Source organism: Diplotaxodon limnothrissa, linkage group LG9 (genome assembly GCF_057381915.1).
Source record: "Diplotaxodon limnothrissa isolate DT_005_m linkage group LG9, D_limnothrissa_male_GT1.1, whole genome shotgun sequence".
Classification (NCBI taxonomy): Eukaryota; Metazoa; Chordata; class Actinopteri; order Cichliformes; family Cichlidae; genus Diplotaxodon; species Diplotaxodon limnothrissa.
This window is the reverse complement of record NC_140604.1, coordinates 29337434-29360790: the sequence shown is the minus strand read 5'-3', so window position 1 is coordinate 29360790 and position 23357 is coordinate 29337434. Positions and strand designations below refer to the sequence as shown.

At 40.4% G+C, this 23357-nt stretch overlaps 2 protein-coding genes across 3 annotated transcripts in view; both read left to right on the top strand.

The window, feature by feature from the left end:
* The window catches only part of relch (RAB11 binding and LisH domain, coiled-coil and HEAT repeat containing), a 37262-nt gene extending 29643 nt beyond the window's left edge, over positions 1 to 7619 (top strand). Inside the window, exons 26-31 of the mRNA XM_085362989.1 lie at positions 345 to 408; positions 513 to 651; positions 1209 to 1325; positions 2897 to 2985; positions 5587 to 5657; positions 6786 to 7619. Of these exons, the coding sequence (XP_085219115.1) occupies positions 345 to 408; positions 513 to 651; positions 1209 to 1325; positions 2897 to 2985; positions 5587 to 5657; positions 6786 to 6906 (601 nt within the window). The 3' untranslated portion in view covers positions 6907 to 7619. The remainder of the gene's footprint in view (positions 1 to 344; positions 409 to 512; positions 652 to 1208; positions 1326 to 2896; positions 2986 to 5586; positions 5658 to 6785) is intronic.
* Positions 7620 to 11977: 4358 nt separating this feature from the next.
* tnfrsf11a (tumor necrosis factor receptor superfamily, member 11a, NFKB activator) lies at positions 11978 to 23016 on the top strand. 2 transcript variants are annotated; one of them, XM_085362474.1, is made up of 10 exons: positions 11978 to 12052; positions 15824 to 15899; positions 16339 to 16464; positions 17541 to 17687; positions 17784 to 17865; positions 18254 to 18312; positions 18473 to 18592; positions 18752 to 18801; positions 19017 to 19938; positions 22626 to 23016. In XM_085362474.1, exons 1-10 carry the CDS (start codon positions 11978 to 11980, stop codon positions 22907 to 22909), a joined length of 1941 nt encoding a protein of 646 aa, XP_085218600.1. In that variant the 3' UTR covers positions 22910 to 23016. The 2 variants fall into 2 exon arrangements, with proteins under 2 accessions (XP_085218600.1, XP_085218599.1); XM_085362473.1 differs by having other exon boundaries at positions 18254 to 18321.
* Positions 23017 to 23357: the final 341 nt, after the last annotated feature.

Here is a 23357-nt window from a genome sequence, read left to right as displayed (position 1 = left end):
TGCTTGCTTGACACTGGATATGGCACTGTAATAAAAAAATGTACACAAATGAAAAATTTTAAGTCAATTCTGGAATCCGTTAGCTGCACTGTTTAAAAAAATCCCTTACATGCCTTTCATCTTATGACATACCCTGAACACATCTCACTTCTTTTAATGTGGTTAACCCAATAATCTGGTGTTTCCCACATTATGAAATGAATCTGAAAACCTTTTTCCAGATAATGTTTGACTCATTCTAATTCTGCCATAATGGCACGCTAATAGAGTGTTAGAATGCCTGAAATAGTGATTAACTGACTATCTATGGTCAAAGCATTTTCTTGCATTCTTGCTGTTTGTAGCTCAGTGAGGATCTCTACTATTCCTGCCTTTGGTACCATAATGGAGACTGTCACTCAAAAAGAGGTGGGGAACTGTCAAAATACACAGTGATGAAATTAATTGAAAGCATTTTTAAATTCATCATCATTCTAAAATGTCTAAAAATACTTTTGCTTGCGTGTGTTTAGCTGCTGGAGCGTGTAAAGATGCAGCTGGCGTCATTCCTGGAAGACCCTCAGTACCAAGACCAGCACTCTTTGCACATGGAGATCATCAGGACATTCGGAAGGGTTGGGCCCAACGCAGAGCCACGCTTCAGAGACGAGTGTATGAAAATGACTAACTGTTTAAAGGGGGACTTTATGCTCAAATTTCCAGCTCAATGTGTTTGTTCTTGGACTCCAATTGAGGAGCTTTGCAGGATTCACTGCTTAAGAAAATTCCTGTTTACCTTAAACTGGGCTTGAGTGCAGACTCTCAGCTCATGCTCTGTAACGAGGCGTTTTAAGTTTCTTTCCCTTAAAGGCCACACTTCCTTTAAGCCAACTTTTTTCTGGTTGGCTTCCCCTCACAATCAAAATATTTGAACAACTGGTGGATTGAGCTTTGTTGTCTGGGATTACCATATAGTGGGTATCCGCTCCTACTGTCATCATTGAGAGCTACGCGTAGGAAAAAGCTTCTGAAACTGACCACTTATTTCATTTTGCTATCTCACCTATGCCAAACCTTGGCCATGTTTGATATGAGCATGCTCCAAAAAATACCAAAAAATAAGGACATCTCATTTTTTTAAAATATGCTTTTTAATCTCTTCATTGTTTTGTTTAATTCTGCTTTTTCTGTGCTCTAACCATTTGCCCCTGTCTTTGCTATTCTCCTAGTTGTGCTTCCACACCTTCACAAGCTTGCTCTAGCTAACAACAGCCAGAGCGTTGAAAACAAGAGGATTGACATTGCCACTCAGCTGTTTGAGGCCTACAGCGCCCTCTCCTGCTGCTGTATCCTTTTAAAGGTCATGGTTCACAGTCCATGTAAGCTGTTTAGAAATGGATTTCCATTCTTAAATGAAAAAGCAATTTAACTGTCACTCTACGTGATAAGACCTAATAGCTTAAAACTAACTTACTCCAAGAGGAAATATGAGTCCACTCGTCCTTTTAATACTCCTGTACTTATGTGTTTCCAAATGATTTACCAGAAGTCAGTGTCAAGTTTGGTTAGGGTTCAGGGTTAGATGTTGTAACTGTAAGTCAGTAAGAAGAACCTAAGCGTTACCAGTTATTTCCTAGCTATCCTTGTGAGATGTGCTGGTATGTATCAGTGTGGTCTCGGTGCCTCTGTGTATGGATCACTGTGTGTATTGGCAGGATTTAACTATCATTTGGCAGAAGGAGAAAGGAAAAATAAGCTGCCTCCATTTTGGGGCCAGATGTAATTACAGGGTTGGTTAAGCAGAGGAAAGGATGAGAGAGGGAGAAAGTGTGTGAGTGGAGGGAAAGGACTGAACATCAGCTCCAATCCTTAGGAACAGTTCCCAGGACAGAACTCACGTTTATATCATCTCTGCCATCCCTCTTTTCTCTGATTCTTTTTCCTCTATTTCTCTTTTACTCTTTTTTTTTTTTTTTTTCCCCTCTTCTCTTTTTCATCTTTACTGACAACCCAACCCCACCCAGGTCCAACACACACACACACACACACACACACACACACGGCAGCTGTTGAGGTTCATTCCTGTGGATTTTTGTCAGGCTGTGATTTTATAGTGCAGTAGTGTCCAGGAGGTATAGCCCTGACCTCAGAGCCTCTACCTCCCACTGCACTTCTTTCTCCTGTAATCAGTGCGACAAGCTCTGAAAGTGTACATTTCCATCCCTAAAAATAAAGACGTGCTCACCGCTGGTCCCATATAGTTTCACTGGGTTTGATGGGTGGCAGAACACATGCAGTCTAGGATGAAGGAACATGGAGTAAAGTTTGTGTGAACCTATTTTCATTCTCAGATGGGTGGAGTGTGCCCTGTAGCTATAAAGTAATGAAGTGAATTTTTAATTGTAATTACTATTGATTTCATCAGCAGCAAAATATTTTAAATTGTCCTGAAGTAAACCCCTCCCATCTGGTGATTCCCGGAAACACTGTTATTGCTCAGTAGTATTACTAACTGTCTGACCTTGGAATCACCAGTTCTTTAGTTTACATGTCTATACAAGTAGCAACAAGAACAAGATAGTAAATTGTAAAAATCCTCCTATGTTATTATATCCCAATATTCATCCTTCCAGACTAAGTGCATTTTGCAACTTTTCTTTTTAATGAAAAAAGCAAAAATCTTTCAAATTTGTTTACTGTATTAAGTTTAAAAGTTCAAATTGCATGTATTGTTTTAAGAAATAGATTGCATTTATTCTTTTTTTCCCTTTCTTTTCTGTTTTACTGTATTTGATCTAATTTAGTAGTTGTGATTTGTGGAGAACCAAGTAGTTTTAAAAGGACTTAAAACTGAACACTTGCATTTGAGTTTCTGATGGCTGCATTACTTCAGTTAAGCCCTTAACTTTCAGTCCAGTCATTTCCGAGGAGGTGATGGTCAACCATTTCCTGCCTGGTCTCAGGTGTCTGCGTGCTGACATGGAGCAACTCTCTCCAGAGCATGAGGTCAGGAGAAAACACAAAGACATGCTTGCACATTCATATAAGCCTGACTGATATATTGATATTGGCATTCATAACAACCAATAAGTTAAAATGAAAAAATTAAAGAAGACAGCCTTGAACCATGAATGTAGCTGTAGCATAGCTTAGCCATTAGAGGAGTATACAGTGGTCCCTCGCTATAACGCGGTTCACCTTTTGAGGTGTCGCTGTTTCACGTAATTTTTTTTTTTTTTTTTTTTTTGGTGCAATTTTGCATGCGTTTTGTTTTTTTGTTTTTTTTTAGGTGCGCGCTGTGTTCTGCTTTCTGATTGGCTGTAGACTATTGTCAATCAATCTTGTGCCCCATCTCTTGTCCAGTACAGAATGCGTTCAGCTTTTCAAATTTGCATAAATCTTCGATTGCTAGCAGTGTGACTCTGAAGTGCTGTACTGTATGTTTGTAAGTTTTGTCCAACAAACACAAAAATGTCGATGAAACATTTTGCACCGCCATAGGCAAGAGAGAAAAGTGTGGAAATGTTCGAGCATGTCGGAGAAAAGTGTATAAAGTGTGTAATGAGGGGTTTTACAGCCATAAAACATCATAACAATAAAAATCAAGTTAGCTACTCTGCGAATTTCACCTATCACCTGCTATTTTTAGAATGTAACTACCGCGATAAACGAGGGACCACTGTACTATAACGGAATTGTAACACCAGCAGGATTTCTTTACATTTGCTTGCTTGTAAAAATCTACAATCCCAGTGAGAGAGGGTGTATCATGGGGATGGTTATCGACTGTTATGCCGGGCTTTCTGCTTCAGGCTCTGTGTGTGATCACATAAAATCGAGTGCTCCTGTAAGTACAGCCTAGTCCAGTCAGACATCAGATGATGATGATTAAAAAAAAAAAGATTCAACATTGTTGCATTTTGATTAGATTAGTGGTTCAGAAAGTCCAGTAATCGGGTGGTCTGGCAAAGAGATCGGTAAAATAAACATTTTAATTTGAGTTCTCAGTGCTGCTGTTTATTTTAAATAAGACAGCAGCATATTAGTGCTCTGAAATTTTAAGTTCATTCATTTAAACATTAAAGGTAAATGTTCTGCAGCCAAATACAGCAGATGTGAAATCTGCTGTTTAACTCTAGTCCTGTGTTTTAGTAGCTGCAGTTCCAGTAAATTATAAAAACACGTATAAATTTTCTTCATTATCAAACATACACATTCCAGCAACAATGTGATGCACAGTTTGTGCTGCTATAATTTGTACGGTGGCAGGGATTAACAGCTTGCACATAGAAAACATATACCCCAGCAGAGAATCTTTCCTACACTCCATGGTCTGTAATGCATGCTGTAAATACAAAAATCATTGAAAACATGGTCAAGATAAACTCCTCCTGACCAGGTTATGTGTTCAGCAATAGTTACCATGGTGATTTAGCCAGTTAAATGGAGAGCAGCTTTCGTGTTACAGAAAACTCTGACTTCAAGCCCAGCGTTGCTTGGTAAACCATTAATCTTGCTTTTTTGTGATGATCAAACAAGATTGTTTTTAAGATGCATTGTGATGCAGGACTCGTAATTAATAAATGTTAAGGAGATCTGAAGCCTGAAAGGAAAGACATATTGGCCTATGTGAAAGATTTACATAAACAAATAGTGGTGTCAGTCTTTAAAATTCTATATTGTTTGGCCTCTAAACTCTACACATCATATTCGTGCGTGCATACACATGTGTTTGCATGCTTTTATGTTCCTTTGGGGTTGCTAATTCAAACATGTGGACCTATCCAATGTGCTGACTGCTTGGGAATAAGTGAACAGCTGAAAGCTGTTTTTATTGATGAGCCACATCGTCTACCTTTTTTTTTTTGTTTTTTTGTTTTTTTGCTACTGATCTGTGATCTCGCACAAATAAGAAAAAAAAGACAGTCTTTCTCAGACACACTCATACACACACCTCTCATATATATTTGTGTCTTGGAATCTCACGCGATCCGTTTCATGTGAACATTTAGCCAAGGTGACTAATGATCAGCTGACTCTTTCATTCATAAGACATCGACTCTTGACTGTAAGCTGTGCATACCAGATTAACAGATAAAAAAGGTTTCACGCTGTGAAACATATGAACTCTAAAGGCCTTTATAGGACTAACCCAGCCCAAATAAATACACGAAAATAACAGGAACTAGTTTCAAAAATTTGACAAAATAATTTCCTTTTATTTGCGTCTGTGTTAATTTACTTCACTATTAAATAATTATTATGTTTCCATTTTGCAAGTTCCTCTGTTTTCTATCAATCTGTTGAATAGAAGCAGTCGTTTCTGTTGTTAGCCTGGCTTTGATTAAGCAAAAGACATGAAAGTTAATCCCATAAAACAGCCAATGAATGACAGCCAAGTCCTTTCAACACTCAAGACACACATAGAGAAATGTAGAAGAAAAGACGCACTAAAAACCAGCATGCCAAAATAAAGTGGTTGGGATTGGTTGGGTAAAACACAGTGATGTGAATTAATGTAAAGGTACAAATCACCTGAACAAAACGGAAACATGGAGAAACATTTGGGGTTCTTTTTTTAGCTGAATCTGTTTCTTTCATTCGCAGGTGATTCTTAGCTCAATGATCAAAGAGTGTGAAATCAAGGTGGAAAACAGAGCGATGTCAGACCCACAAGGGTAAGGCTCAACGCACCCCCATTCATACCATTACTTTGCTCTGAAAGGAATGTCAAAATATGGGCTTTTATTGCATAAGACTCTGACAAATGAAGACAGAATGAAGTAGTGAAGGATCCTTACCACGTGGCGAGCGTGAAAGACAGAGCCCATATAGTGGGAGTTTTGGGTTTTTCTGTATCCCCCGTTACGAGTATTTTTAAGTGTCAAAGCCACACGAAAGGAAGATTTTTGATCATGTGTATTTGGAGCTTATTAAAAAGAGGGGCGATAAAAAGTGTATGTTTGTGAGCATGTAGATGCAGGAAGTGTGTATAAGTCTGTGCGAGTAGATTGTGTAAAAGTGTGTTCCCCCGAGGTTACAGCCGTTAAAGTCTCTGCGCTCACGCTGAGAGATTTTTCTTACCTTTTCATTTTGTTCTCCCAAGTCTGGCTTCAACTTCTCTCCCCATAACTGGTAACATGGATTGTTACTTTTTAAGATAAGATAAGATAAGATAACCTTTATTAAGGAGATCTGACCTCTGAGAAAAGAGGTTTGGAAAGTTTTGTACATTTTTAAGCCCCATTTAATTTAATTTTACTGTAAAAACCATGTGATTCTGCGCTCAGTGAATTCTTTACCAAAATAATTATTGAAGTAGGATCGCCTAACATGGATCCAATTCCTTACCACTGAGATTACATATTAGAGTTTCTAAGTCAAGTCTATGAAGTTTGATGTGATATTAAATGCTCATGAACTACAGGTGGTACACAAAAGCATGGACTAAAATGGTTCGCAGGTCATAAAGTGCTTTGAGTTGGTGTTATGTTTGTGCTGGTATTGAGCAATGCAGCTCTTTGGCACCAACTTGTTCTCTGTATCATTCTGAGTCCGAACAAACTCAAAAGAGGAACTTGAGGAGCCGTTAGACTGTAAAAAATCAGGAGGGGCTGAATTGGCAAACAGTATTTCCTTTCTAAAGAAGTGGAGTAGAGGGTGATGTGAGCTCAGACAGATTGCAGAGGGATTTTTGGCATAGTTTTGATTTGATTTTGATTTTAATACATTCATATCGAAAATGGCTAAAGTTCACTGCTGCGTCATGTCTACGTTCTAACGTTGTCTTTTGTTTTTTTGCATAGCTCCATGTCAATTGCATCCAGTTTGGTGGGTGAGGATGCCAAGACCAAGTTTCTAAGTAAGATGGGTCAGCTGACTACCTCTGGCGCCATGCTGGCCAACGTCTTCCAGAGAAAAAAGTAATCCCAACACTGACCGATTCATCATCTCGAATAACTGACCAAACGCTGCACTCATTGGGAGCATTTCGTTTTACTGGGAGTAAGCAAAAAAAAAGCATATGTTCAGCTTCGAGCAGACGGAAGTCAAGTGTATAGTTGAGTTGATTTCGAGCAATTTTGCTTGAAGTTGTATTGATTTTAAAATCTGTGCAGCAGGACTACTTGTTAAACAGGGATGGTTTTCGCAGCGAAAGCTTCTGAGGTTTTCCTCTGCTCGTATTTTCCTCTCCTCAACTATTAATCACGACAGATGCATCATCAAGGACTAGGATTTTCTTTCATTAGTCAGTGTTAGAATTATCATGTCACAACAGAAAGAGAGGAGAGACGAGAAGAAACTCTACAGTATCGAGACTAACCCACAGCGATAACGAGGAACTCGTTACCTGGACATTTCCGGACTTGAAAGGTATCACTGAGTTTGTTTTAAGTTTTAGTGCAGTACTTCTTGTATCAGAAGAGCCTCACTCGTTTTTGAGAAGCAGAACTCTGAGCGCAGCCTGCGGGGGTTTCATTTACGATGTTAATGGGCGCCATTTTGGATCAAAAGGTTCGAAAGAAGTCTCATTAATTACACTGAAGGTCTGAACCACCAAAAGGCTGCGCGGATTATTTAGAATGCCTTGTACAGTGTCTCTGTACGGCTCTGAAGTATCGCCTACTTGAAACTATTAAAAAGAAAAGTGTCTTGCCTTTATTTCTTCAGTTTCTGGTTTTTGTTTTGATAGCTTCTATTTTATAACTTATTTATGTCTTAATGAAGAAAAACATACTTTATTCCAACTTCCAAAGAAATTTGCACTTCACTTTACTATTACGTTCTTTATTATCTATATTGCTTTTGTTTAATTCAGTCTTACACACGGAGATTATCACTATTGTTAATGATCTTTTTTTTTTTTTTTTTTTATCCATTATGGCAATGTGAAGTTGAAGAGAACACTGATCATAATTATTCCTTCTCTGTCTGTTGCATCTTGTCTCTCAGTGTTGCAGTGTCTCTGATAACTGTACTTTGTTTTTTTCTAACGTGGGGATTTGGTTCTTTTTTTTCTTTGTCGTTCGTTCAATTTGGACATGCTCTAAGAGAAACCGTAAATAAATGTATCATACACTGAACTGAAGAACACGGTACTCATTGTGTATATTTGAAATTCGTGTCTTGGTGTAATAAAAGATGGAGATCAGTTGTGTACTTAAATTTACTTCTGGAAGGTTCATTGAATGCCTGCATGTACCGGGACTTTTTTTTTTTTGTCCGCCGCAGTGATTAAGGAGCTCTCACTGTGGCTCAAAGTGTCTGCAGGTGTTAGAAGGCTGTAAAACAAAGTCATTTAACAGGAGAAACGCACACCGCTCCTGCCCGTGTGCTTCAACTTCAAACGTTTCAAGTCTCCTATTGTCTCCTTAGTACAACAAACCAAAGTCCATCTTATGGGACATTCCCAACAACTTAACACCCCCCAAAAAACAGTAATAAAAGCCCAGATCTGCCATCTAGATTACACTATCTCTCAATCCCTGCATGTTTTGGAAAAATGACTTTGTAATGATATGGTCAACTTTGGCCTTAATCTATAAAAGAACACGATTGAACTCAAAGTGTGGACTCTAACTTTCAAATGGGTTTTTGACATCCCTGACTGGCCTGTAGTGGAGTCCAGTACATTGATTTGTGATTGCAAGATCTTATTTAGCGGTCGAACATAAAGCGAGTTGGCCAACACTCTGATAAAGAGCATTTGCATATTCAAGCTAATATTCAACCACCATCACTGATAACTCGCCAGGTGGATAAATAATTGTTACACACTGTTAAGGCATGGCATCGTGGCTTTGTGGGCGTGCCTGTTGTTCTACGTGTGTGGGTAAGTGCATGCTGTGGTATTTATAATTTGCATTCATAGTGAATAGTGTTGTCCAAACAACTCGTGTATCCAGACAGGTGTAGTCTTACACACAGCCGAGTATTTTCTGTTCATGAAAAATCTCCTGGTATTTGTAGGAATTGTCTGAGAGGAGCTCTTACTCACATTAGTGGTGACTCACGGATCACATCTGTTTCCAAAGGCAGATGAATCGATGTAGATCCAGTCCTAAAACCACTGGAACACGATTGCTTTAGGTTTTAAAACTGACTTCCTTTTTTGGCCGTTGCACTTTTCACCGTTTTCAAGTGAGACCATGCCTAACCCATGAAGATTCCTCCAAAATCCTGGTTTCAAACAAGACTGGCTGTTTTGTTCTGTGGAACGTGTGTGTGTGTGTGTGTGTGTTACATTAAACAAAACCTTTCAGTGACTTATGTGAGTTTAAGGATGCATTTTTATTTTTTGTGCCGTCTAAAATAGTTCTGCTCGGTGAACTTTGACTTGTTATAAGTGATGCTAAGCAACGCAGCCCACATGCTTGCAGAACAGTCTGTGCTCTGACCCAGGTCATTAGAAGTATAATGCTTGTAAACCAGCGTGGTGTTTGCCTGCAAGCAGAGCTCCATTTTTATACATCAAAACAAGCCACAATGCAAGTGTTTTTGAAGTGGGGGGACTAACAAGGACTTCTGTGATAATAATGTAGTTTTGTTGTCGGGGTCAACCTAATGTGGATGTTTGATGCTTTAAAAGTCAAGTTTGGGCTCTTAGCAATCAAAGGCCTAATCTTAATTGCTACTGTAACAGCTGCAGAGGCCCTACCACAAAACAGCTTCTCTCAGCATGTTTTTCTCCATTTTTTGTTTGTTTGTAGACAATATGTGCTGTACATTCACATAGATAAATGAGTAATTTATGTTTCTTTTTAAAAATTTCTCAGTCATTTTTCCCCCTCTGGGTGTTCTCTCTTCTTCTGTTTACTTCTCTTCTCTCCAGCCTTTGCCCTATTCATCCAAGGCATAAATATTTGATTTAATATTTGCATAACTGTCGTTGTGAGAACATGTTCTTTTTTTTTCTCCAAAACATTTCCTTGCTAGACCTGCCAATGTAGGCTTGAACTGATCTGCCATGCAAATTCCCAGGAAAAAAACACAACTCCAGCTTTTTCTCATTCTTTCCTGGGCAAAGACAACTGCTGCAGTGTTTCCTGGAAGCAATCGCTATACTTTTGTTTTTGTAGAGAAGACACCATCATGGTTGTTCCAGGACCCACGCTCCAGGAACTATGTTGAGCGCAGCCTACTCATGTGTAGTGATGAATGGCTCCTGCAGGAAGCAAAGTGTACAGAAGTGACCACATGCTTTGAATCCTGCTCCAGTGTATGATATATGAATTCATCTCTGCCATGAGGTCATAGCTCATCCTGTCTGACCAATGATGTGGGAAGTATCATCTGACAACCTACAGTACTGTGCAAAACTACATTTTATTTCCAAGGAGACAGACTTTTGTTTAAAGTGGCATTGAGCAATAGTTCTCCTGGCTTTAGAATTCTCTTTTTAATTTTTAATTATTTTTTTTTTTTTACGCATTTTCAGTCGAGTCTTTTTATCTGACCATTTCAGAGGAATGTTTTTCTTTTCTCAACTTTGTTAAGCTACTTGAGACTGACCTATGAATCATTCGGGCATAAAAAAGTGCTAACTCTAGATGTAACAAAAAACTTAGCAAAGATCCAATTTTAAGATGCATCTTTAGGCACTTTGTTACTAGCAGTCTGTTACAAAAAAAAAAACACTATTTGTGTTCTTTAGACAGAAAGACGCAGCTTAACAACCGCAAAACAGTATTTTTACATGTTCCCCAAACATGATTCCCCAAGATGATGAAACTGGAGAAGTGGAGATCATAAGAACAAGTAGCAGGGCAGCAGATGAACAGTATCTGAAAATCATTTTATTAAGACATAGGAAAAATATCCTGCGAAAATCAAATACAGGACCTGAGAGATGCATCTGGCCCAAAATCGAATCAGACATGGTCTTGGTGAAAGGGTAAATGACAATAAGCGTTTTTTTCATGAAGAGAAAAAGTGGGGGAAAAAAGGCTGAAATGTGACAAAATATAAAAGAACTGGACTGGAAAGCAAAAGCAGATCTTATGGAGTGATGAACACAAACTTTAAACATCTGGTTGAAATAAATAGTGTCTTCAGCCATCTGTAAAGCACGGTGGAGGCTCTGTTATGATTTTGGGCTGCCTTTCATTTGGTGCTGTTAGGGATCTTGCCAAAACTGATGGACTTGAGTACAGAAAAGTACTGTCACATTTTTATCCACCATGCTAAACCATGTGGAAGACATCCATTTGGCAATAGCTTCATTTTTCTGCATGACGGTGATCACAGACATACTGCCAATGCAGTTAAAGTGCAGTTAAAGCATACCTCAGAGAAAAACACACAATGGTGTCATGGATCATTGAAGCAGCAGAAAAAGAAACAAAAGGCAGCCAACATACAAAGAAGAGCTCTGAATGTCCTTCATGAAGCCTGGAGAACTAATCCGGAAGATTGCCTAAAGACGTCAGAAGAAGGCTTGTCTATGAGAGTTCAGGCTGTGTTGAAGAATAAAGCTGGTCATACCAAATATTGACTTTCGAGCTCGTTAGACTTCTACAAACTCTGTTTTTGCCGGCACTGAATGTAGATTTTGGTTTGCACATGTTTAAATAAATCTATCCACCTGAGAAATAAGGGGTGGTTCATAGTCGGGCGCACTAAATGTCACACACATAATTTCTCCGGCTTGATCGGGAGGGCTGCGATGGAGGCGTGGAACCGTTCTTTGCGTATGAACGTGGGAGGAGTCCACTCTCGGTAAGTCACTCATTTTTTACAAGCTGTTGCATTGCAGCTCCCTTCACTACGCGTGGGTGAAAAGCAGAAGGAAGATGAGAGGGCAGATGGGAACTGAAGCTGTCTAATCGGGAATGAAGGCGCGATGTCCTGTGAGATGTTTGGAGGTTCAACCACATTTACGCACTCAAGAAGAATTGATTTGCAGTGAGGACATTTAAAGAGTCCGGGGATCGGATCTTTGTTTATTGGCTAATAAAGAAAAGTTTGCCTCAGAAGTCGTCTTTGTAAATCAGTAGAGATGAGATTAAACTTTTCTACAAGCTGGATTTTCCGCGGCTGGATTACGTGTGTCCTTGTCACCTTTTACGCACAGGTAAAACGCGTTTTCCCCACTATTAATGATAAACATTTACCCCATTAATTAGCTAAGAGGTTGATATCAAATGAGTTGACGGTCACCTTTGAAGCCTGTGGGTCTCTTGTTTACTGCTTCCCTTGGGTTATCGGGGTCCCTTTAAATGAGAAAGTTAATGCAAAAGTGCTGAGATCAACAGTTGTTCAGTTGTTTTAGGCAAAAGATATGTAACCGTAAACCCGAGTATGTGTCAACACACCAGCATTTGCATGAGCTGGTCAGATGAGGGACGAGGGAAATTTGGGGAACAGTGTTTTTTTTGTTTTGTTTTTTTTTTTACGCACAGACACTGACTAGAAACAGCTGTATTTGGGCCGAAGCCACTTCTCCCCTGCTCTGACCACAGAAAAGCCGCTGGCAACTGGACGTTCTTCTCCCTCCACCAAGTATTCTTTCCACGTCCAAGTTGCTCATCAGGAACCTCATTGGGTCAGCCAGAGGCGAGGTTTAAAAAGGTGGTGCAGGGGCCACAGCAGGATCTCTATTTTGCATATCACAACCAACTTTTACAAACTTTTTTTTTTTTTTGTGGTTTCCTTTTTTTATCGTAGTTCGTAATATACCTAAGAAGCGCATACTAAAAAACCCTATTAAGTAGATTTACAGAGATTAAAAATGACTTAATGTCGCAGCTGATACACTGCCACAGTTAATTTGAAGGGGAGAGTGAATATAGTCGATGGCATGTTGTTGTCCACGCCGTTGTTTAGTCCAACCAGCTAACGCTGTCCAGGTGGAGAAGTTTATGAGATGTGGTTGAAGTGGTGGGACTGTTGGGCACCAGTGATCTATCATTGCTTGTGTGCCTGCATTACCGTAAGCCAGCATTGGCATAACTTTGACTGGAACGCACGCTCTTCTTTCCTGAGGTGTGTTGCAAGAGAAAATGCTTGTGGGGGCATTTTACTTGTCAATGCAGTGATCCAGAGAGGCAATTGCGCAAAAGAAATATATAGTTGTTCCTTTCCCCCAAAAAGTCTATGAAATAAGTCAAAGTTTTACCAGCAGCAGTGGCAATAGAAAGCAAACACGTGATACAGACAGTTGTCTGGATAGGAGGGATGGAATATTTTTCAACTACGTTTTAAGGTGACATTGCAAACCCTTGGCTTTGGTTTGTTCTCACCATGGTCTTGCCATTACTGACTCACACTATTCCCAAAGAATTCCCCTTCTTTTTCTTGGTTTGCAACCACTTCATCCAATACATTCCGAGTTCATTTCAAACTGTCTTTGTGACATTGAGCAATGCACAATTGCTTCAAGATGTTCAGAGCTTAAAAGTCAATATATCATGAAGAACTGTGCTTTGTTGGGTTTATTGCTCGCCTGCCCACAAACAAGGCTCCTGAACTTTTTATTTGCCAGATTTTCAAGTCAGTCATGCATTCATCCCTGCTTGTATGCACTCGTGTTGTCCTGTTATCTATTAGCAACATCTTGCTGCCTCTTCCCTGACTTTTTTCATTGAATATTTGACCAGTAATTATTTACCTCTTCAAGTTCCGTCAAGTACCAGATCAGATTTATGACTACCTCCGGTTTAAAAAGCAGTGCACTGCCTATGAGCTCTGGATCAGGTTTCATTAAAGCAATTAGCACATATTCTTTTAACTTTTTGCAGCACCTGCTCTTCCTTGATTTTTGGGTTGTTTCTATTATATATTTTTTTTCTATTCACACATCATTGACTGTCACCAATTTCCACCAATTTAACAGCCGTTCTTTGTGGGGGGGTTTTCTTCTGTTACTTGTAAATGAATTTTTAAGACAACTTAGTCCCTTCTTTTTTCTGTTTTGAAGAATTATAATTAAAGGTATGAGATATCAGGTCTTGATTTATGCAGGTGGCATTAAGGGGATTTGCTTTTATGGCTGTTAAGAAACAAACTAATCACAGGTGCAAACATTATACAAAGATCCAGTTGTTGTGCAATATGCTTTTACAGCATCTTATCGTGAACCAGTAAAACCCCTAGAGGCCTATGAGGTGCAGTGTGCTTCTCTTGGCTTTGAGCCTGTTGCTGCTGTGGCCGTTATGCAAATTCCCTTGTCCGCTGAAAGCTTATGGAATGTGCTCTGCATTTGATAGGGTCACACACGGCGGTGAATGTTTCTGTAAGTTAAACAAAACAGCTCGGAAACCAGCTAGGGGGCAGTTGTGACATGTCGCTGAAGGGCTGGAACTCTTAATACCTCTTTGTTCTTAAGCTTCACCAAGTCCTGCCCGCTCTGTCCATCCATATACTTTCCACTTCCCTACATCTTCTTTTTCAAGCAATTCTATAACTTCATATCTGAGTACATGCAGCACATCAAGTTAGCTCTGAGGTCGGATGTGCTATGTTTACCATTATGTTAACCTATAATCATATAGGGTGGGTCACTTGTTTTTCTTTTGCATCCATTATATATTTAGTAAATCAAAACACATTGTTTCACGTAACTCAGACCCAATGTTTAGATGTGGCGGTAACAAAAACACAATTCCCGGCATTCCTTTGGCTTCCTGTGCGCTCTGGTCCAGCTGTGCATATTAAAAGCCATATCTACCTATCTATCTATACTCAAGCCTTTTAATAGCATGGGAATCTTTCCTACTTCTGTCACTTCTGTCTCCTGCAGCATATGGTGTCCATTAGTGCTGCGGTCTGAGCTATGAGCACTGTGTATGATTATCCCTCTGGTTAGATTATAAAACAAAGATTGGCTGATGTGTGAGTCTGAGTGGAGGTAATTAAAAGCTTGAGAGTGTTCATGCTGCGCTGTCGTGGTCTGAAGTTGGAAAGACTGACACAGTCTAATCAGAGGTGTGAGAAAGAAGACAGGGGAGGATGAGAAGGGTGTGAAAACAGTGTTGAGTCTAGTATTGTATACTTGAACTGCTGGGGTAAGCTCAGGGATTTTTCCATTAAAAATCAAATGAACAAAAAGAAATTGTGAATATGCTTCCCAAAGGAAAACTTCGGGGAAGCTTTTCTGAACCTCTGCAACACCAGCAATTCAATTACAGTACAAATTACAGTATTTAGTAGTAAGGAAGATGAAGCTTAGACTGAATGGCAAAATGTTGGTGGTCAATTCAAGGTCGGAGTCAAAGCAGGCCTATAGGTTTTATTTTTCTACATTTATATATAGACACTGTGGTTTTGGCATCATTTCTGTTATAACAGCCAAACTGTCTAATTCAGCAGTGTGGCCAGGACTTCTCCAGCCCTTAATTTAGAGCGGCTGGAAGGTCAGTACAGTAAGTAACCTTTTCAATAAAGCGTTTATTGTTTGTGAAGAGATGCAAAGATGTTTCATAGTTTGTTTCCATGCTTTCTAACGAGAGCTGTGTTTAGCTGCGTGACATCAGGAAACTTTGCATAGTGGTTTTTTTAGAGCAGAAGGCCTTTAGAAATCTAGTGTAACAACTGCACAAGATTTGTTTTTTGTTTTTTTTATTTTACAGCACAGCACTGATGGCTGGGAAAATATTTGCAAGTGATTAATTATTCAAAGTCAGCCAGAATGGATATTATATGATTCCTGTTACTTCCCTGTTGTGTACTTGTGGACTTTGTTTTTCCTGGTCTGGAGGCTTCAGAGCTGCGCTCAGGTGTTCTGAGAGCATGGAAAGAATTTCTGGGCACGTCTTGAAAATGTTTTTACCATCCTGGTCCTGACTCAAACATTATACCTCTTACTAACTGTTACAAACTTATCTTTTGTCTTCATTAATTACAGAACGCAGATTCCAGACCTCAATGTAAAGAAACACAATACCTAAAAGACTCCAAATGCTGCAACAAGTGTCAACCAGGTAACTAACACACACACACACACACACACACACACACACACACACACACACACACACACACACACACACACAGATAGTGGATGCATATCTGGTTTCCTCTGTGGAGTCAGCATAAAGTAAAAATAGCTTTCCATTCACAAATATTCTAAAGTAAAAGAGGAAGGATGTTTAAAAGCAGATCTTTTTGGCTTAAAGTGGCACAGACATGTGCGTGTGTTTCCACAAATGCGTGATACACACACACACACACACACACACACACACACACTTAAACTGCTAAATATATCAACTGCTTAAAAAGAAGAAGGGAGCTCCAGTTTTATCAGTCTCTCTTTTGTTTTCTTCTATTTAATTAGGCTTTTCTGTGTTATTGTAATTATGTATGCTGGGTTCTTAAATCCTCTGCCTAACACCCACTGTCTCTTCTTTTTGCCACTAGGCTATTATGTGTTTAAAGACTGCACTGATACCGCTCAGACTATATGTCGTAAATGCAGTTACGGAGAATATCAACCCAGCTTGAACAATGCCTATCGCTGTCTTAAGCAGAAGTTTTGTGATCAGAGTGAGTACCTTCATTTATTTATCAATTCCATACATTTAAATCCATTTTTCACTTCTTCCTTGTGACAAATACCATTCATTTCAATTCTAAAAAGTTAATCAATTAATTATAAAACGTTTTGCTTATTAATTTGGCAATCTCTGGTTACTTGAATGACAAAGATCAAACAACCTTTCCAAACATACTCTACAGTCACAGCTACACCATAAAAGAATACTCTCCAGTCAACAGTATTTAATTTTATACTCATGTTTTTAATGTTTTAGTTTCTCTTTTGCAATCCCTTTCCCAAAAAATCATGAAGCTGTGTAAACATTAACGAAGTGCAGACCATTTGCCACCGTCCCATTTCTAAAAAGTTGAGATTGAGACGGTTTACTGCCACGTTGGATCGCCTCATCTTTTTAAAACTCCCCATACGTCTTTGGGGACTCGGGGAGCATATTGGTGAAAAAAATCTGAACGTTTTTGCTAAATTCATTCTCAATAAGGTTTTAAGCTGTTCAGCAGTTAAGGTCTTTGTTTGCCTCGTTTAATAATGGGTCAGATATTTTCAGTAGGTCAGATTTTTTCCCCCCATGTCGTTTGGTATTGTCCTGCTGAAATAATGAAGGCCTTCCTCCAAAAAGGGCGAAAACTTTTATCATTCAACTTTAATATGGCCTTTGTAGATATCACCCTCTCCTGTGTCTCCTGACAGTGATGTTTGGAAGTGCTTCTGAGCCCATCCACTGACTCCTTTGTTTTTTGTTTTTTTTACAAGCTTGTGTACAGACATCTCCTTGCCCTCCTCTCCGAATGTTTTTTGAAACACAATAAATACATTTTCCACCTTTTCCATACTTTTATACATTATTTGTGCTATTTTCAATCAAATAAATGATTTTCACTTCAGTTTTTTGTTTACTCTTTACACAACACCTCTATATTCATACAAACGGGGTTGTGGTAGCCAAGAATGCTCAGATCATGGAATTATTTTTCCTTTGTATTGAGCTGTGGAATGGGAATTTGCATTTAACACACTTAATCATTCACTTCATTTGTACCTTTGTCTTTTTCTTTTAAATCTACAGGATTGGGTTTTATGAGAAATAATGAAAACTCGATAGAAGAGGAGCCATGTCGCTGTGTTGAAGGCTTCCAGTGTTACCCCATCAACTGTGAGTTCTGTGAGAAGATACCCACCTGCCGACCCGGACAGGGACTTGAGACAAAGCATGGTGAGAAAGTCCACAACGCAGAACATCCCCCATTTATAACAAGTCCCTACAAACGAGTTGTAAATCCGAGATTACGATTTGTGTTGTTAATTATAGATCAGAGGAAGGTGTGTGAGCCGTGTCCAAAAGGATTCTTCTCTGATAAGGACGATGACGAACCGTGCAAACCGTGGACAAAGTAAGCGCTTACACACACGTGCACACACGTGTTTTTAGCCTGGAATCTTTTGACATATTGTGAAGGGAAAATGCAGTTGGGCAGCCGTCCCTACCGGCAGCCAGCAGTGGTTATGAGTAATATATTCACCACTTCCTCTGGAACCCTGGCTGGAGCAGACATCAGCTTCCACTGCCAGCCAGACCTGACAGATCATCGGCGATGATGATGACGGTGGAGAGAGAAAGAATTTTGTTTTCCTCTCTATCCATCTGCCTTTCTGGTGTTATCTTTGCAGAACTGCGAGTTGAGCACGTTGGTAGGAAAATGTGGAGTAGAAGGGAGAACTAAAAAAAACGAACTACATTCTCATTGTCTAAATATTCCTCTTCTTCTTCCTCTTTCCCAGTTGCAAGGCTGATGGCAGCAAGGAGATCAAGCAAGGCAGTGCTGAAGCCGATGCAGGGTGTGGACCACGTGAGTTTGGAAAGACACGGACATATACAATGTCATTTTTTTCCATATGACAAAATCGTTTCTGTTAATTGGAGGCTTAAATGTCACACTAAATGTGGAGAGGGAAAAAACAGTAGACTAAAAGCAAGCTCAATAATTGTCTGTCTTACAGGTGACCCGGTCATTCCTATGTCCTTCTGGGTGATGGTTTCAGTCCTGTCAATCATTATCATTCTGTGTCCCCTCATTCTGCTTCTCTTCTGCTACAAGGACAAAATGAAGTTACTCTCTGGTAGGTCGAAATTCTCTATGAACCTTTCTCTTCTGCCTGTACGACTGCTTTAACATACATGTAGACGTTGGCACAAAAACGTGAACTTTCATAAATACTGTGATTTTTTTTTTTCCTGCATTTTTTTCAGTACTTACATCTTGTTGTTTCATTTCTCAGTAAATCTGCGATCCTGTGTCCAGAATCTGAAGAGGACCCGGATACAACAGGTAAGGTGGAATTTCTGTTAGAATAAAAAACCTCAAACAAAACCGAATACATATAGAAACTAAACTTGTTGCAAGCTGTTTCATCTACTTTTTCTATTGTTTGTGACAATTTTTTTTTTTCCATTGAAGCAAAGAGCCTGTATATATCTAACATCATCTTACGTGCATACTTGCAATAATTTACAACTCTTCTTTTATCGTTTTCTTCACTCTAGGAGACACTGGCTCCTCTTTACCACAGCGGAGCAGGAGGAGGAATAGGAGGTGGTTCTGGTGCCTCAAAATGCACGCCATGTGAGGTGACCAAACTTATCGACCAAGCACCCTCCAGCCCCACTGACAACCCCTCGTGCACCTTGCCCATCTCTGTTCCTGATGTAAAGGTCTCTCTGCCCTTCATAAAAGAGATGACAGAGGAAGGAGGGACTGAGAGGAAAACACCAATGGAGGATCAGAGCAAAAGATCTGGAGAACCAGAAGAGGTGTCGGAAGAAGAGGTCATGAGCGTGTCCCGGCTTTTGACAGGTTCTTGCATGTGTGTCATTCCTGTCCACGAGCCCCTGGAAGTAGGGGAGAATGAGGACTGTAGCCAGGCTGTCAGCCCTGGAACACCGGGATCGTGTTCATGTGGAGGGCTAGATGGAGAGAGGGATGGAGGTGGAAGTGGGAAAGAGGCTAAAGATGGAAATCTCAAGAAAGTGTCCACGAGTCAGTCGGGTGTCGCACCGCTTGTTTCTCTTTCTCCTCCTCTCCTCCACACCTCCACCGCCGTCCAGTCAACCAGTCCGCTTCCTGAACTCTACCTGCCATTGTCCCAGATGTCGCCGGAGTTCAAATTTCACCTGAAAGAGAGATCGCCAACAAAATGGGAGGGGTTGTACAGACTGATGAGCACAGACTCCACATCAACAGAACATAGCACGACCTCTGCGATGACCTCGGTCACCCCCTTGTTGCCATCCCCATCTGTTGGAGAGCTCTACATGGACAAGCCCCCTGAGGCCACAGCCCCAGAGCAAGACCAGGGAGTTCCCTGTGGGGACAGCAGAGACAACAAGCTCTCATCACAGGAGTCAGAATTGGAGTGCTCACCGGAGAGCCTTCAGAGTCAGCTGGCTGATCCAAATCTTACCTCAGGTACATGAAATTTCAAAAACTGATCATATGAGAAGCCCCAAAAAATGTTAATGATAAGGAAAAAGAGAAGTGATAAGGTACTAGCTCCAAACTAGTGGGGGAGGTAAAATATTAAGTAATAATAGTAACTTAATAGTAATCATCAAGTGTTGACAGGACAGAATTATGGCTTTTAAAATTAATGTACACTTTTGTCTATTATATTATATTATATTATATTATATTATATTATATTATACTATATTATATTATATTATATTATATACTTTTTTTCCCCAAGCAGTTGAGTCGCACAGTCACAAATCTATTTTTACTCCTCTTGGGGTAATGAAAAGCTGATTTGGAGCTGGCTATTTCCTGGCTATTTTTTTGCTGTGACCGCTCAGCAGCGTCAATAAAAACTAAAAACACAGTGGTTGAGCGTTATGGGGATAATGGCTCATTACAAAGTTTGCAGGACCACAGTTGTGTTTGCCAGGTGGATTTCTGTGTTCGCTGTTTGTGTAGGCAGTCGCCATTGTGTTGCCACAGGGTCATACCCATACATGATTGGATACACCACATAGCAGTGTTCTCTTTCCACAGCATAGGTGGGACTAGCCACCAAGAATAACAGAATGAAATTTAGATTGGTTTTAATGGAAAGTTTTACAGTCACGGGGTTGAGCATGCATTGTTCTCACACAGACCTTATGGTTGTGCCAAAGAGAAAAATCTACGGGAAACATTTATTCTCTGTGCCTCGAGCTCCTAGTGGTTATGGTTAGTTATAAAAGCAGTAATATCTGAGCAGTCTGATAGAGACGGTGGTCAGCTCGAGCTCAAACGTTATTAGCCGAACACAGAATAGACAGAGGATTGGTCTCAGCGTAAAAATATGGCGTTTGTGTGATTGTTTCCAAGAAATAGCTTTTATTAAAGCCAGTATTGATAATCTGAGCCTGGATTTTGGCGGGGCCACACAGGGAGCAGGAAAAAGATATGTGTGTGTGTGATGTGCTAGTGAGCCACCAGAACCGCACTCTTAACAAACACTGCTCTTTGTGTATGTGTGCACCAGTGTCGAGTATGCCATCTACAGTACAAAACTCCTGTTTACCCAGAGTTCCATAGGGTTGCGCAAAGTGACCGCAGCTTTAATTGAACCAAGATGTGCTCAGCTTGAGTAATGCTTTTATAACCTCGCAAACCCAACAAAAACACACACACACCAACTTGTGAAGCCTTTTTTTTTTTTTTTTGACTCTCACTGATGACTGGTTACTTTAATTACACATCTGCTGGCTTGAAGTGAACACAGTTTCCCATCATGCAGTAATGAAAATTGTTACAAGGGCTTCCCGCCTATACTATTTAAAGGTTAGGCAAGGTTCAGAGGTTTCCCTTGTCTCACCCACAGTAGCCATCCCAGTGCACATTAGCTTTATTTATTAGCTACTGACCGGCTCAGGGCAATTTTGGGGCTGCCTTTGTTGAGCGTCAGCTCAATAGGGCTAATGACCCACATTTAGTCTGGCAATCAAAGACTTAAGCTGACACCTATCCATGAAAAATTGGCAGATTCTGATAGAGAATATGCACAAGTCAGTTTTACCCCTGTCAGCGCAGTTTTTGGGTATCCAAAAAGATCAACGTGGTACTGAGAGAGGATAAACAGAAGACCCAAGCAGATTCCTCAGAGCATTGTTTTCAGAGCTGTGGTGAAATGGCATATTTTCAAGCTTGCCCTCTCAGACTGGTATTCCGGGAAATGCGATTGGATACTGAAACAGAGACACACACATTTTGAGAGTCTGTGGTAGCGTTTGCCTTTGGCTGCATGTGCTTTTGAGCGCATATGTGTATGTGTAGGTGTGAAAATGCCTGTTAGTGCATTTTCTTACATTTACTGTATGTGTGTGCGTGTGCATATGTGTGAACAGATGGAACATAAGCTGTGAGTCATGGAGGTTTGGCCTCCTCTGTCGCCTGGAAAGTCAGACAGGAGGCTGGAGAAAATGGGAACCAGAGGTTTGATGCGGTGTAATGCGATTTACAAAACAAAACTGTTTATTTCCTAATTCACCTGCTGGTTTAACTCTGTAGGTGAACAATATACAGGCACTGGCACAAAGGGTATTGATGCAAGTTTGTGTTTGGCAGGAAAGCAACTGTAGGATGGAGATTAGACACTGAGATGTTTGTGGATGGAGCGGCACATTTAAAAAAAAAAATTGTTCAGTTGAATCCTTAAAACCCCAAAACCTGTGACAAATTGCTTCCCTTTAGTGGTCTTGAGTTTCACTTAGTTAGAAGTGCTGGATACTGACGGAGCTATGTCGAGAAGGATATGATATGGCGGTCTCTGTAGCCGTTGCCTTTTTGTGGTCATCCTGCAAAGTCATTACACCCACTGTCCATTTGTCACATGAGGTTAGCCAACAGTTAGTCCCTTCTTCACTTGTGTCATGAAATAGGGCTCTGGAAGCCTGTTTGTACAGGGAAAATGAAAGTCCTACACAACCCTACAATTATAGCAACACATCTCGTTGAATTTCACAATAGGCTGTTATTGCATCGGCATTTTCTATACCAGTCTGGGGATACAGTGTTTATGATTTTCACGTGAAACTAAAGATTTTCTCAGACATCGTCTATAAATAGCCTCCTAACCATTTACGCCTCCTCTGTGTTACTTTTCTATTTAGGTCAGGTGTCTGGGAACCACAACACCACCTTCATCTCCAGCGGTCAAGTGATGAACTTTAGCGGTGACGTCATTGTTGTCTGCGTCAGCCAGACGTCTCACGGCAGCGACGAGGTGGAGTGGGATGATGGCTTCGGCAACCCTGTCCAGGAAGAAGCCACTGAGACTGCTCCGTTTTTTCAGACCAGCTTGAGATCACAAGGGGACTACATTTCCCACTGTACTTTGCAAGATGAAACACTGCCAGTCCAGGAAGCGATGGAGGAGCAATCACTGGGAAAGTGAAAAGCGGCCGGTGGCTTTGCTTTATGTTTTATGTCACTTCAGAGATCATCGCCATAGTCCGGGTGCCTATGTTATCTTTTGATTACACCAATCAGCCACAACATTAAAACTGCTGTCAGCTGAAATGAATCATGTTGATTATATTGTTACAATGCAATGTTCTGCTGGGAAATCTTGGGTCCTCTTCCATTGACTCATACCACCCACCTAAACATCGTTAAAGATCAGTCACATCCCTCCATGGCAACGGCATCCCCTGACAACAGAATTCTCTCCAACGGGACAGAGTGTCCTGTCACAACAAAAAAACTGCTCGACAACTTGGCATAACACATGGCAGTCCAATCAAACATCTGCTGAGTTAGCAAGAACAAGCCTGATCTGCAGAGGCGCACAGGACCCAAAGGACCCACTGGCCAGACACCACAGGACACCCTCAGTGGGCTCA

Coding starts and splice junctions, on each gene's coding strand:
- tnfrsf11a (XM_085362473.1), top strand. CDS start 11,978: ATGAGATTAAACTTTTCTACAAGCTGGATTTTCCGCGGCTGGATTACG. Junction 15,900..16,338: donor CTGCAACAAGTGTCAACCAG/GTAACTAACACA, acceptor TTTTGCCACTAG/GCTATTATGTGTTTAAAGAC. Junction 19,939..22,625: donor TGATCCAAATCTTACCTCAG/GTACATGAAATT, acceptor TTTTCTATTTAG/GTCAGGTGTCTGGGAACCAC.